Below are 12,110 nucleotides of genomic sequence, written 5' to 3' on the forward strand. Positions count from 1 at the left end.
TAAAGACTTGGTACTCTTTGTTCCTAAAAATCAAAGAAATCTCAAATTCTCGTTGATACATAATTATCCAAACTGAGGAAAATCCACACCTCTTCGGAAATTTCAGATTATCCAAATATATGTGATGGAGAATCATCAAATCTCTTACACTTAAATTGTGCTATTGAAGTTAAAGCTCAGAGAATATGTATTTTTCTGACAAAAATTTTAGGTCTTCATAATAGAGTCAGTGCCTTAATAATAAGGATTTCACATTAGTGACATTCAAGCTTTTACACTGTATTTTTAACACATCAGACACAGCTACAATTATATTTATGTTAAGAGTTGTAGTTTGTCAAGTGGCTTATTAGATTGTTCAAATGCATGTCTGGGTAAATTTGGGTTTATTAAACAATTATAAGTTGTCAGTCACTCTAAATGGATTTACTGGGTGACTTGTATAATAAATACCATACTAATTGGTTAGACTCAGAAGTTAAGTCACTCTTAAGGAGGCCCATTTCCACTTGACAGGAATAGTCAAGTGATGAAAAAGGAGACAGATACCTTAGAAGTTGAGAGTAGGCGTTAAAGAAGAACGAGTTTAGGGAAGTTTAAAATTATACCTCTGGGTAGAAACTCAAAATAAAAACAAACAGAAAAAAAAGCAGTAAATCCAATGAAGTAAGTTCAGTGACTGTTGATTTCTTGACTGAAGAAGCATAAGGAGACTCTGGAAAGCCACAATCTCCCTTGGGCCCACTCAGGCTCAATTTGAGACCTAACTGCTACAACTGACCTTTCACACATTTATAGAAAAGTGACATGATGACTCCTTGGAGTTGACTTCCATGACCTTGGGAGAATGTTCTGGAAACTGTAGTGTCCCAGAAGGAATGGTAGCCATTTGGACAGTCACACGTAGTTTACTGGGGGTGAGGTAGGGTGTTTTCCTATTGTTAGTTATCTATCAACTGCTAGTATAGGGGATGCCTTCAGGGATTCAGTAAGGAACTCTTTCTTTTTTTTTCAACAGTTATATGTAAGCAGATTAGAAAAAATAGAGCTAGCACTATACACTTATAAGACTGGTTTAGAAAGTACAGTGACAATTTAAAGTCTGTGTGAAGACAAATAGTAAGTAAATAAGCATACAAATGATATGGAAATCAGGCAAACATACTCAAAAGTGTTTTGCAAATTACCAAAGTTAGAGAATTGTCAGTATAAACTAAAAAAGGGGCAACCAGTCTTAGAACAGTGACAATGAATTTCTGATCCTTAAGTCAGGAATTGGGTAGAAAAAACCCCTTAAATCCACAAACACATAGTCTGAAAGTCTGGGTCATGCAGAGGATGATTTGGTCTTGGAGTGTAGGTACTACGGACTGGAGATCCAAACAGCACCAGGAAGATTCCTGACTGTGCCTGTGAGGCTAAAGAAAACAGTTATTGATGATTAAAAGACCTGTTAAAAGTTCAAGAACACTTACTTTCCTTTTTTAATCGTGTTCCTGCCAAGCAGTGGGTCAAGAACTGGATCTATTGTTTCTTCGAGGTTTTCCACTAAGATGACATTACCAAAAGCCAAAGCAGTATCAATGGCATTCAAAAACCTGAAAATTCAACCAGGATTAAGATGATAAAACATAAATAAGTACAAGGAAAAAATTAAAATTATTTATATGATTACATTTTATTTAATGTATGTATTTCAATGAGACTAACAGAAAAAACAAAGTATCATTCTTTAACTGGATGAGACAGATATTAGACACCAGATTGTGAGATAAATCTTATAGTCATATTTTCCAAGGGAAAATTAGTTGCTTTCAAAAATGACCAATGGATGGGCTGGGGATTTAGCTCAGTGGTGCTGCCGCCTGCCTCGCAAGTGCAAGGACCCAACTTCCATCCCTGGTACCCCAAACAAACAAACAACCAATGGTTGAAACAACTGTAAATGACCCAAATGCAATAAATTTAAATTCATTAGGCAGGTGTGGTGGCACATGGCTGTAATCCCAGCACTCAGGAGGCTGAGGCAGGAGGACTGCTGTGGGTTAGAGGGCAGCCTGGATTACATAGTGAGTTCAAGGCAAGCCTAGAAAATACAGTGAGACCCTGTGTCAAAAAAAAAAGACCCCCCCAAATTCAAATTATATTAAATGTCTTGTGGTTTTGTCAGTCTTTAGTTTCTAAATCTTTAAGTTCAGACATGTAAAATGTTGAACCATTATTTTATTTTATTCCCACTCTCCAAAAGGAGTCTTTCCACCAAAAAGAGTTTTCTCCAAGTATTCAGGTAAGCAAGGTCTATACTTATCTATAGAACTATAAGTACTCCTTAGTTCACTTTCCATGTGAATAGAAAGTTGTGGGGTAAAGTGAAATATTAGGTCCAAAATAATTTACTTAACATTAACAGACAGATTTCTACTTAACAGACAATACTGTCATAAAAACCCAGTGACAGTCTCAGAGCAGACTTAGTTCTCAAGAGTGATATATGAAACATGACCGATGTGGGCATCTGTAGTCATGTTAAGGTCCCACCATAGGAAAGAATACATTTAGGGCTATAATTATAAACACTACTAATTTCATATGTACAGCTGACAATTCTTGTGTTACCATATGCCAACCACTCTAGAGAAGGAGTATGTATAGTACACATATTTTCATTCTTAGCCTTAGGAAATTTAGTTATTTTTCCTTTTGGACAATGTTCAATATAATTTTTTAAATTATTGTTCAATATAATTTTTTAACTTAAGCGACTGGACACTGCCTATACATGACTTTTCAATAGAGATACTTTACATGCAACATGGGAAGGCAAACAAATAGCACCAAACTATAATATTTAAAAGTGGTAGAAATCTCTAACAAATGCCAAGACTTTATAAAAATCAAGACTATATGAAAACCCATTTCATAACAGCTAGACACAAAGCCAACCCCTTCAGAATTCACATACCCTTTCTCGCCTAAATGTGTGACTTTCAGGTCAGTTCCATACTTATTCTTGATCCACTTAATTCCCTGTTGCTGGGGATCTATCATCAGGGGCCAGCGTTCACAATGTGTTAGGATAGTGGCATTTTCAATTGACATTCTGTCACTGGGCAGTCCCTCATTATTCCAGGTGGCAATTGTAGCATCATCCGTCAACATGGCAACCACGTCCAGGCCTCCCGTTATTGGGATGGAAACCTTTAAAATCAAAGTTGAACACCACAAATGGGCAGTGCGGCAGAGGAAGAAGAGTTGGCTCAACAGGTGAAAAAAGAAGAGACCAAAGCGAGGAGAAAGTGACTCCATGGAATACATGCAAATTCTCCGTGGATTCCCAGAAGCCAAATGCAACTCTCATCATGAGATACAATGTGACCTTTGACCCATTATTTACCTCTCTAAATCCTATTAATCGTGGGATTCGACATCTGGTTTACTATGCATCTACTTGGCTTCAACTAAAAGGCACTTACTTCATCCTATACCTATGTCTGTAGCCATTTTAATGAAGTGAGAGGGAATTTTGGCACTAGGAAGAAAGGAAACCAGAAATACATTTGCTCACGGAGCAATCGCCCCAATAAGCAAGACCTAAATGCAGTGTCTTGCTCAGACATTCTACCTGTTTTGACAGGCTGACATTGCAGAGATAGTTTCTTTTGTGGGATGGGTTAGTGAAGTGTTCTCAGTCCACTGAAACAACTCCATCAACTTCTCAGTGGGCTGAGAACACAGAGGGTGAACTCTGTTCTCACAAGAAGTCTTTAAGCCTAGACTGCACGGCAAAGGGGGCAGTCTTTGCATTTTAGACAGACAGGTGCAGGGAGAGAAGGAGATGAGCCAGAAGAAAAAGAGGAAGAAAGGAAAAAAAAAGGAGGGGAGAGAAAAGGAGGGAGAGGGAGAGAAGGGGAAGGAGAGAGGGGAGTTAAAGAAACCTAGTTTAAAGAACAAGAACAATTTTTTATGAAAATACATAAACTTAAAAAATATACACAAGATTGTGGAAAGGAATTCATTCATTTACTCTTTCAGTCATCAATTCCCAAAGCTTTATTGGGGATTCTTGTGTACATAGAACACTGTCTGCAGACACCAAAATGAACAGGAAGAATGAAGCGCCAGCCTCGTGGCAGGAAAAGAGCCAGGCAGGAAACCTGCTCCCTGGGCAGTGCAAGGAGAGCCCCACCTGTAATAAGCAGAGGAAGCAGCAGCCGCAGAAGCAGCTTGGTTTCTTAGTCAGCCATAGAACTTCAGCACACAAAATGCTAAAAGGATGCCCACAGTAAGGCTGGGACACAACTCTATACCAATATAGGAATTGTAACACAATATTCCATTGTCTCTAACTACAATGTCGCCTTAAAAATGAATCATGGCTGGGGGATGTAGTTCAGTGGTAGAACATTTGCCTAGCATATACAAGACTGTGGGTTTCATTCCACATACCACACACACACACAGACACACACACAGATACAAACACACACAGACACATATACTACCTAGTGATGTGAATGAGTCATTGTATTTGTATTTGACTTAATTCAGCCTTAAAGATACAGCCAATTTGCTCTCTGTAGAACAGGTGCCTTCCCATTATCAAGGTGTCATGGTTTAGATCTAAAATGTACCCTCAATCAGAGGTGGGGCTTTTGGAAGGTGACTGGATCATGGCCCACTATGCTCAGCACTGGATAGGTCTACTGATGAATTAATAGCTACATGTGTTGTAAGAAGATGGGGCCTGGTTGGAATAGGTATGTCACCGGGGGTTTGCATTTGGAGGGCACATCTCCCTGCAGATTCTCTCTCTCCCTCTGACACCTGGCTGCCAGGAGGTGGGCAGCTTTCCTATGTCATGCCCTTCTACCATGTCTTTCTGTTTTGGAGACACCTGGACATGGACTGAGACCCCAAAACTGTGAGTTGAAATAAACTCCTTTAAGTTGTGGGTGTTGGGTACTGTGATGGGAAAGTTGACTAATACACAAGGGATACACAGTTTTTATTTCCTACCTTCTAATTAATACAAACAGCTCGAAACAATTGTAAATATTGGATAACTTTGACTTCTGAAACTAAAAGGACTAACAGAAGGGGGCAACTGTAGATCTTGTGCCCAGATGTAACAATTTGAGTTGCTTCAGTACCTACTCTGTTGCTTGGTGCCCACTGGGACAACGGAAAATACCATCCTTCCCACTTTTTCCTGAGTTAATATAGTAAGGAAAATAAAGCCTAGTCCAATATAAATGAGCTAAGCACATTAAAAATATCATAAATATTATGACTATTTTAAAATTTAAAGTTTTAGGAAAAATATTTTGGGACTTGTTTTATAGAATTACATTCAAGTAGGTAATTATATGACTATATACAAAAAAGTTTTTCCTCAAAATATTTTTTGATCATTACAATACAGTCATCATTTTCTATTTTATGTATAGAGTTTTATTTAAAAAGTGCGTGTGTGTGTGTGTGTGTGTATGTGTGTGTGATGCAGGGGATCAAACAGAGGGTCTGGGAATGCTAAGCAAGCATTTTCCCATTAAGCTACATGCCCAGCTCTATGCCCAATCCATTTTAGTCTAGGCACAGACAGAAAAATACACCTCATTTTATATATATCTTCTCTTTAATTTACTCAGAAGAAGTCTTCAGCAAGGAAAATGATTTTGTTGGGTTTTTTTGTGTGTGTGTGTGGTACCGGGGATCAAACTCGGGTCCTTGAGCTTGAGCAGCAGGCGGCGAAACCACTGAGCTAAATTCCCGGCCCAAGGAAAATGATTTTGGAAACAAAGTGTGAAGAAGGAACCCTTGAGGTCCAAAGTCTGCTTCTGATAGGTTTGTCAGGTAATATTAACACGTCCTGAGCCAGGGTGCAACTAGGAAGTGGAGCTGGGGATGGGGGGTAAAAGGAGGCTCCCTTTTCGGAAAAGCTTCATATACTAGAGAGAAAAGAAAGTTGGAAGCACATGCCACAAGTCATGTGAAATTAGTCCTAACACCAAATGTGTAAGAGTCCTAAAACCTACCCACTGGCCTATTCCTAAGGAAAGAGAGGGCATTTCCTGTAGAGGTAATTCTCATTTATCCACATATATCTACTCTTTTCATTTCTCATTCAACTCTTACAAGAGGATTCTCTATTTTATTGTGTAAGATGTTGAGGGTTAGAAAAGTTAATAGCATTAACTCTAGGTACGCGCTGTGTCTATAAACTGCTAGCACAATGGGTGTGTGCAAACATTACCTTGAACTAGTCTGTGTCCATCTGTCTATCCAGCAGATAACTGGATGGAAACGACTTGGGATGAGAGTTAAATTTGAAGTGTGAAGGCCATGTACGCATATACTCCTTACCCTCTTCAAAGATGAGGGCTGTTTTCTCTGCATTCCATCTTTCAAATTCATTCCCTCACTATTGTCTTCTGGCACCTTTCCTACATTTTCTTGAGTCCCCAGCCCTGCTTGGACTAAATTTTGTCTACTTGTTTGTCTTAACCAAAACCAGGCTTTTCTGCTAGGGCTGTGGTATTCAACCTCAGACTGTCTGTTAGAGTCCCGTGGGGAAATTTAGACAACTACCAACAGGTCCTTTTCCTTACCCCCAGAGATTTAGCTTCAACCGACACCAATACATTTAAAAAATTGTTTTTCACATGATTTTAGTATGAGGCTGGGGCTAATGAGCCGCAGTCCCACGGTCTTACTTCACATAATCTCTTAAATGGAGATAGGTCATTTTTGGAGTACTACAATTATTTCTGAAAAAGGCATCTGGGAAAGAGTAGCCATTCTTTTCACTTCCTTATAAGCCACTGCAAACCATTTTTCCTCCATCCTGAACTGAAAATGCCACCTTTCGAGGCCTGTGAATCCCAGCTATCCAATCCTCTGTGTATCTCCACATCTTATTAACAGCTCTGCTATGGTCCTCTTTGCCTTTCTGAGCTTTGCTATCAGTCCTTGGCCACCTTAATTCCTATGCAGTTGATACATCCACTCTATAGCCCTGACCATCTTCATACCAAAGCTGCACTTTCTCCTTTCACTCCAGCACCCTGGGGGAGATAAAGATGGACAGAAGATGTCACAGTCACCTTGGAAGATCACACATGTCCTCATCCCTGGCTTCCCCTATGCACTCCCTCACCCCGTACCATGTTACTTGTCTTTGGCTGGGTGTTTAGTTCCTTCATGTGTAGATGAGAAACGTTGGCCCAGACTTTGCAATACTATGAAATTATTTCACCATTCAAGTCTGAAATTCCAAAACACAATTCTCTGCCTATGACTGTCGATGCCTCTCTTATCTAACTGCAGCGCTCACTCTAACAGCAGCACCAGGGCACCTAAGCTTTCACTCTATCATGTTTTTTCATTGGGGTAAAATATATACCACATAAAATTTGTCATTTTAACCATTTTTGGGGGGTACTGGGGATTGAACTCAGGACCTTGTGCTTGTGAGGCAGGCAGTGGAACCACTGAGATAAATCCCCGGCCCCATTTTAACCAGTTTTAATTGTACAGTTCGGTGACACTAAGTACATTCACAATGTGAAACTGTCATCACTATTAATCTTCAGAACTTTCTCATCTTCCCAAACTGAAACTCTGTACCCATTCTTTCCTTCCCCAGAGCACAGAAACTACTGTCCTACTTTTTGTCTTTAGAAACTTGACTACTCTAAGTACCTCATATAAGTGGAATAATACAGTATTCATCCTTTTGTGACTGGCTTATTTCAGTTAGCATCATGTCCACAAGGGTTATTCATGTTACAGCATGTATCAGGATTCAGGTTTTAGGTTTTATGACATTTTGTGTACATACCACATTCAAAAAAATCCATTCATCTCTCCATGAACACTTGGCCTGCCTCTCCCTCTTGGCTAGTGTGAATAATGCTTCTACGCACAGTCATCTGCTTGAATCTCTATTTTCACTTCTTTGGTGCATATACCTAAAGTGAAACTGCTGGATTATATGTAATTCTAGGTTTAATTTTTTCCAGGGAGTCTACTATATTTTATCCACTAGCTCTGGCTATTCAGATCTCTATCCAGCCTAAGCCATACCTCTCTTTCCTTAATTGTCCTGCTGCCAGGCCCATGACCTTGTCTTTGTGGCTTCCTTCATCTTCTGGATTATCTGCCGGTAAGCCTGATGCCCTGGCTGGATTCAACATTCTCTGTCTTTTCTTTATACTCCAAGACTTTGAGTGCTGCTGATGCAAGCTTTATTGTGACTACTGTAATAATAAATTAATGACAAGAACATGCATAAACTCCTCTAGTGATTTCTCATGCTTAGATAATACTCAAACTACTCTTCTTAGTTTATAATATGGAAGTCATAATATGGACTCTTACTAATTCTATGAAATTCATCTATATTACACTGTAAACTGTTCATCTATGTTGCAGAGCTAGTAGTGAGACATGTTATAACCACTACATTATAATGATGCATCAGTTCACCTACCTTTCAATTTATTGACTTTTTAATACTTGACTTGAAATGTTATTTGCTATGAAGAAGTGCCTAACAGTATTGCCCCCCAAAAGTCAGTTATTCCCACCTCATTTATTGAATAATTCATTATTTCCCATACTGATATGCAATGTACATTTTAGTATACAGTATATTTAAAAAGTACATACTGACTTGGTAGCAGTTCCTCAAAATATTAAAGAGTTAAAATATGATCCATCAAATTACAATTTAAGTCTATACCCAAGAGAAATGAAACATGTCCACACACACTAAAAACTTATATATGAATACCTGAATGGGTACAGCACTACTTTTATAATAGCAAAAATGTAGCAGCAAATACACCTCAACTGACGAATGGATAAGTAAAATGTAACACATTCATATAATGGCATATTATGCAAAAAAGGAGCAAAGTGCTGATCCAAGCTACACATGTATAAACCGTAAAAACTTGCTCAATGAGGCCAGTTATATAATATCACATATTATATGGGTTCATTTATATGAAATATCCACAACAAGCAAATATGTAGACCTGTACAACAGATTAGTGGCTACCTAGGCCTGCAGAAGATGGGGTGATTGGGTAATAAGTGATACTTCATGGGTATGGAATCTATTTGGGGATGAAAATAATGTTCTAGCACTAACTGGCGATGGATGGACAGTTCTATGAATATACTACAAACCACTTAACTGGATTTTACATGGGCAAATTATATGTATGTAAGTCCTATCACAATCAGAAAAGTACTGAGCATTCACAATGTCCGAGGCTCCATTCTAGGTTAGAGCAGTGAACAAAATGTATAAAATCCTTGTTTCAGAGGATCATATGAATTAGTCGGATGTGGGGCCAGACATTAAGCACTAGGAATGGTATACTATATTTGAAAGTGATGCATGCTATAGTCAAAAAGTGGGGCTGGGGCTGTTGCTCAGTGGTAGAGCACTTGCCTAGCATATGTAAGGTCCTGGGTTCAATCTTCAGTGCCAAACCAAATAAAACACAACAAACAAACAAAGAGACAAAGAACCAAAGGAGCATGCTACAGGGAGTGAGGTGTGTCCAGGAATGTGGTTACAGTTACATCTACAGTCTTGGAGAGGTTAACTGCACAAAGACTTGGTGGTCAGAAGGGAATAAGACACATAGATGTCTTGGGAGAAAACACTGTATTGCAGCCAGTGCAAAAGGTCTGTGGTCAGAACACACCTGCTGTACTGACGGAAGGTGGCTGGTGTAACTGAAGTAGAACAGTAAGGAAAAGGAGAACAGGAAGCGAGAGCAAGAGAGACAATGATGCCAAATCATGTAAGCTTTTGAAGGATTTCTGGATTTTGCTTTGAGTGCAATGGTGAATTCAAGGGAGTTTAGAAGAAACTTGCATTTTAAAAGGGTCACCTGGCTGCTACATTGAGAGCAGACTTGGAAGAGAAACAACACATGGAAAAGCAGGGAAACCTGTTAGTACTGTACTAAGCCAAGAAAGGGAAGGTGGCATGGCCCACGGTGATGGAGCTGCAAGTGGGGAAAGTGGTCAGATTCTGAGTACACCTTAAAGGCAAGGCATAGCCTATGAAATTACCCAGCCAGGTGGATATGGAGGTTTAAAGAAGAGCACCGTAAGGGTGACCCCACGGATTTTGCCCTGAGCTAATAGCTGGGGCCAGCAATACACAAATCCGGCACACCTGAGCACAGAAGGTTCTGACAGGAAGACAAAGAGATCAGTTTGGATGAGCTGTACAGTGGCACCTCAGCTATGAACTTAATTCTTTCCATGATTCTGGTCGTAGAATTCATTCCATGATTCTGGTTATAACCGAACCCAAAGTACCACTGTATTGAGACCACTTTCAGACATTTAAGAGACTTGGAGTGCATGGTGAAAGTGGTGATCCCAGCCTCTCCTCCATGCTTTCTTCACTTATTCCCAAGACATCAATCTCCTTTGCTCTTCCTCCTCCCTCACTGCTCGGTTCTTTTTGGCTTTGTTGACTTTGCCATTCTCTCCAAGCTCCTAACAATGAAATGCCCAGGACTTCACCCTTGGAGCCTCGTCTCTTTTCTTTACCTCTGCACCTTCTGCATTGTCTGTAGAGACTGGTTAAATAATACAGAAGGTGCCAAGGTAAAGTCACCATGTGCCCCAAGTAGGAGGAGAAGAGAAAATGAAGTACCAGACTCAGCAACACAGAAATTAAATGCAACAGGAGTAGTTTTGGTAGAGGGTGGGGGACACGATCTCATTCTGGAGTAACTTAGAGAACAGAGGGAGAATTTGGAGAGAGTACACACAGATCAATCTTCTCAAGGGTTTTACTAAAAATGAGAGGGAGAAATGGATCTGTAGCTGGAAGGCAGGCAGGGTCAGAAGCTTGTTAGTGTATTTTTTTTGTATAATGAGAGAAATCCCGTGTTCAAATGCTGGTGGGAACGATGCAATGATTGAGTATGGAGAGAAAAAATGATGATGACAGAGAAATATCCTACAGTGACTGTGAGGAAGTAAAAAGGGATAGAAACTAGGGCATCACCAAAAATCTGGCCTTTCTTCCTCCAGCATCAGGAGGGAAGACGGCGTACATGAGGACACATGGTGGTAGGAGAGAGGTATGGTTTTGTTTACACACTGATGTGTACTCCTCCTGTCAAGTGTCTCCACATCTCTGACCGCTTCTCACCTCTAGCCTCACTTCTGTTTTGGTACAGAAGCACTTTGCTGTCATTTGTAGTTTGAGAATATATTTTAGAGTCTTCAGGGCGAGTGTCTTTCACTGTCCCATTCTAAATTATCTTGGCTAGATTTTTGTTTTTCAGGTAATGGAGATCGAACCCAGGGCCTTCCCACTGATCTACATTCCTAGTCCTTTTTTAATATTTGATTTTGAGACAGAGTCTCACTAAGTTGCCCAAGCTGGGCTCAAACTTATGATCCTCTTGACTTAGCTTCAGACTGCTGGGACAATAGGTGTGTGGCTACTCTTTAAAACATAATTTTCAGCAAACTTCAGAATCACAGGGTCAAGTAAAAATATACTCCTCCTTGGAGTTCTGATTTGAATTGAGTTGAATTTAATAAATAAGATAGAACTGATATGTTTACTCCTGTATAATTTTTTTTCATTAAGTTTATTGGTACATTCTAGGTATACAGTGCGACATTCATCATTGGAAATTTGTACCTTTACATGATATATCTTGGTTCTTATTTTTTCCCCATTCTCCTGTCCTCCCTTCAATCCCTCCACCCCTCCCTTTTTTTTTTTTTACAAAGACTTTGTTTACATTTTTTCCTTTCTCTTCTTTACTTTCCCCTACTCCTCCCACTTCTTCTTGGCCTTTAGACTTTTTCTTCCTGTTTCACATTATCTATTCTATATTTTGACCCTTATTTACACTTTGTTTCTCACACCAGAGAAACTATTGGTATTTACACATGTGTGTCCTATTTATTTTAATTAAAGAGTATCACCTGAATGTGCATCCATTTAGCTACGAATGTCTCTAGTTTCTCATTCTTTATGGCTGAGTAGTACTGCATTTTATAAAAAAAAAAAAACCCACATCTTTTTTATCCAGTCTTCAGTCAATGGGCAA

At 39.4% G+C, this 12,110-nt stretch overlaps 1 protein-coding gene across 9 annotated transcripts in view; it reads right to left on the bottom strand.

The window, feature by feature from the left end:
- The window catches only part of Dnah11 (dynein axonemal heavy chain 11), a 327,476-nt gene that overhangs the window by 70,133 nt on the left and 245,233 nt on the right, over positions 1 to 12,110 (bottom strand). For all 9 annotated transcript variants that reach the window (XM_087206427.1, XM_087206426.1, XM_087206425.1 and 6 more), the window contains 2 exons: positions 2,963 to 3,198; positions 1,476 to 1,598 (listed from right to left, as the gene is read on the bottom strand). In XM_087206427.1, the coding sequence (XP_087062553.1) occupies positions 1,476 to 1,598; positions 2,963 to 3,198 (359 nt within the window). The remainder of the gene's footprint in view (positions 1 to 1,475; positions 1,599 to 2,962; positions 3,199 to 12,110) is intronic.

Source organism: Heterocephalus glaber, unplaced genomic scaffold (genome assembly GCF_053883595.1).
Source record: "Heterocephalus glaber isolate CG9 unplaced genomic scaffold, H.glaber_assembly_v1.0 deba00000676, whole genome shotgun sequence".
Lineage (NCBI taxonomy): Eukaryota > Metazoa > Chordata > Mammalia > Rodentia > Bathyergidae > Heterocephalus > Heterocephalus glaber.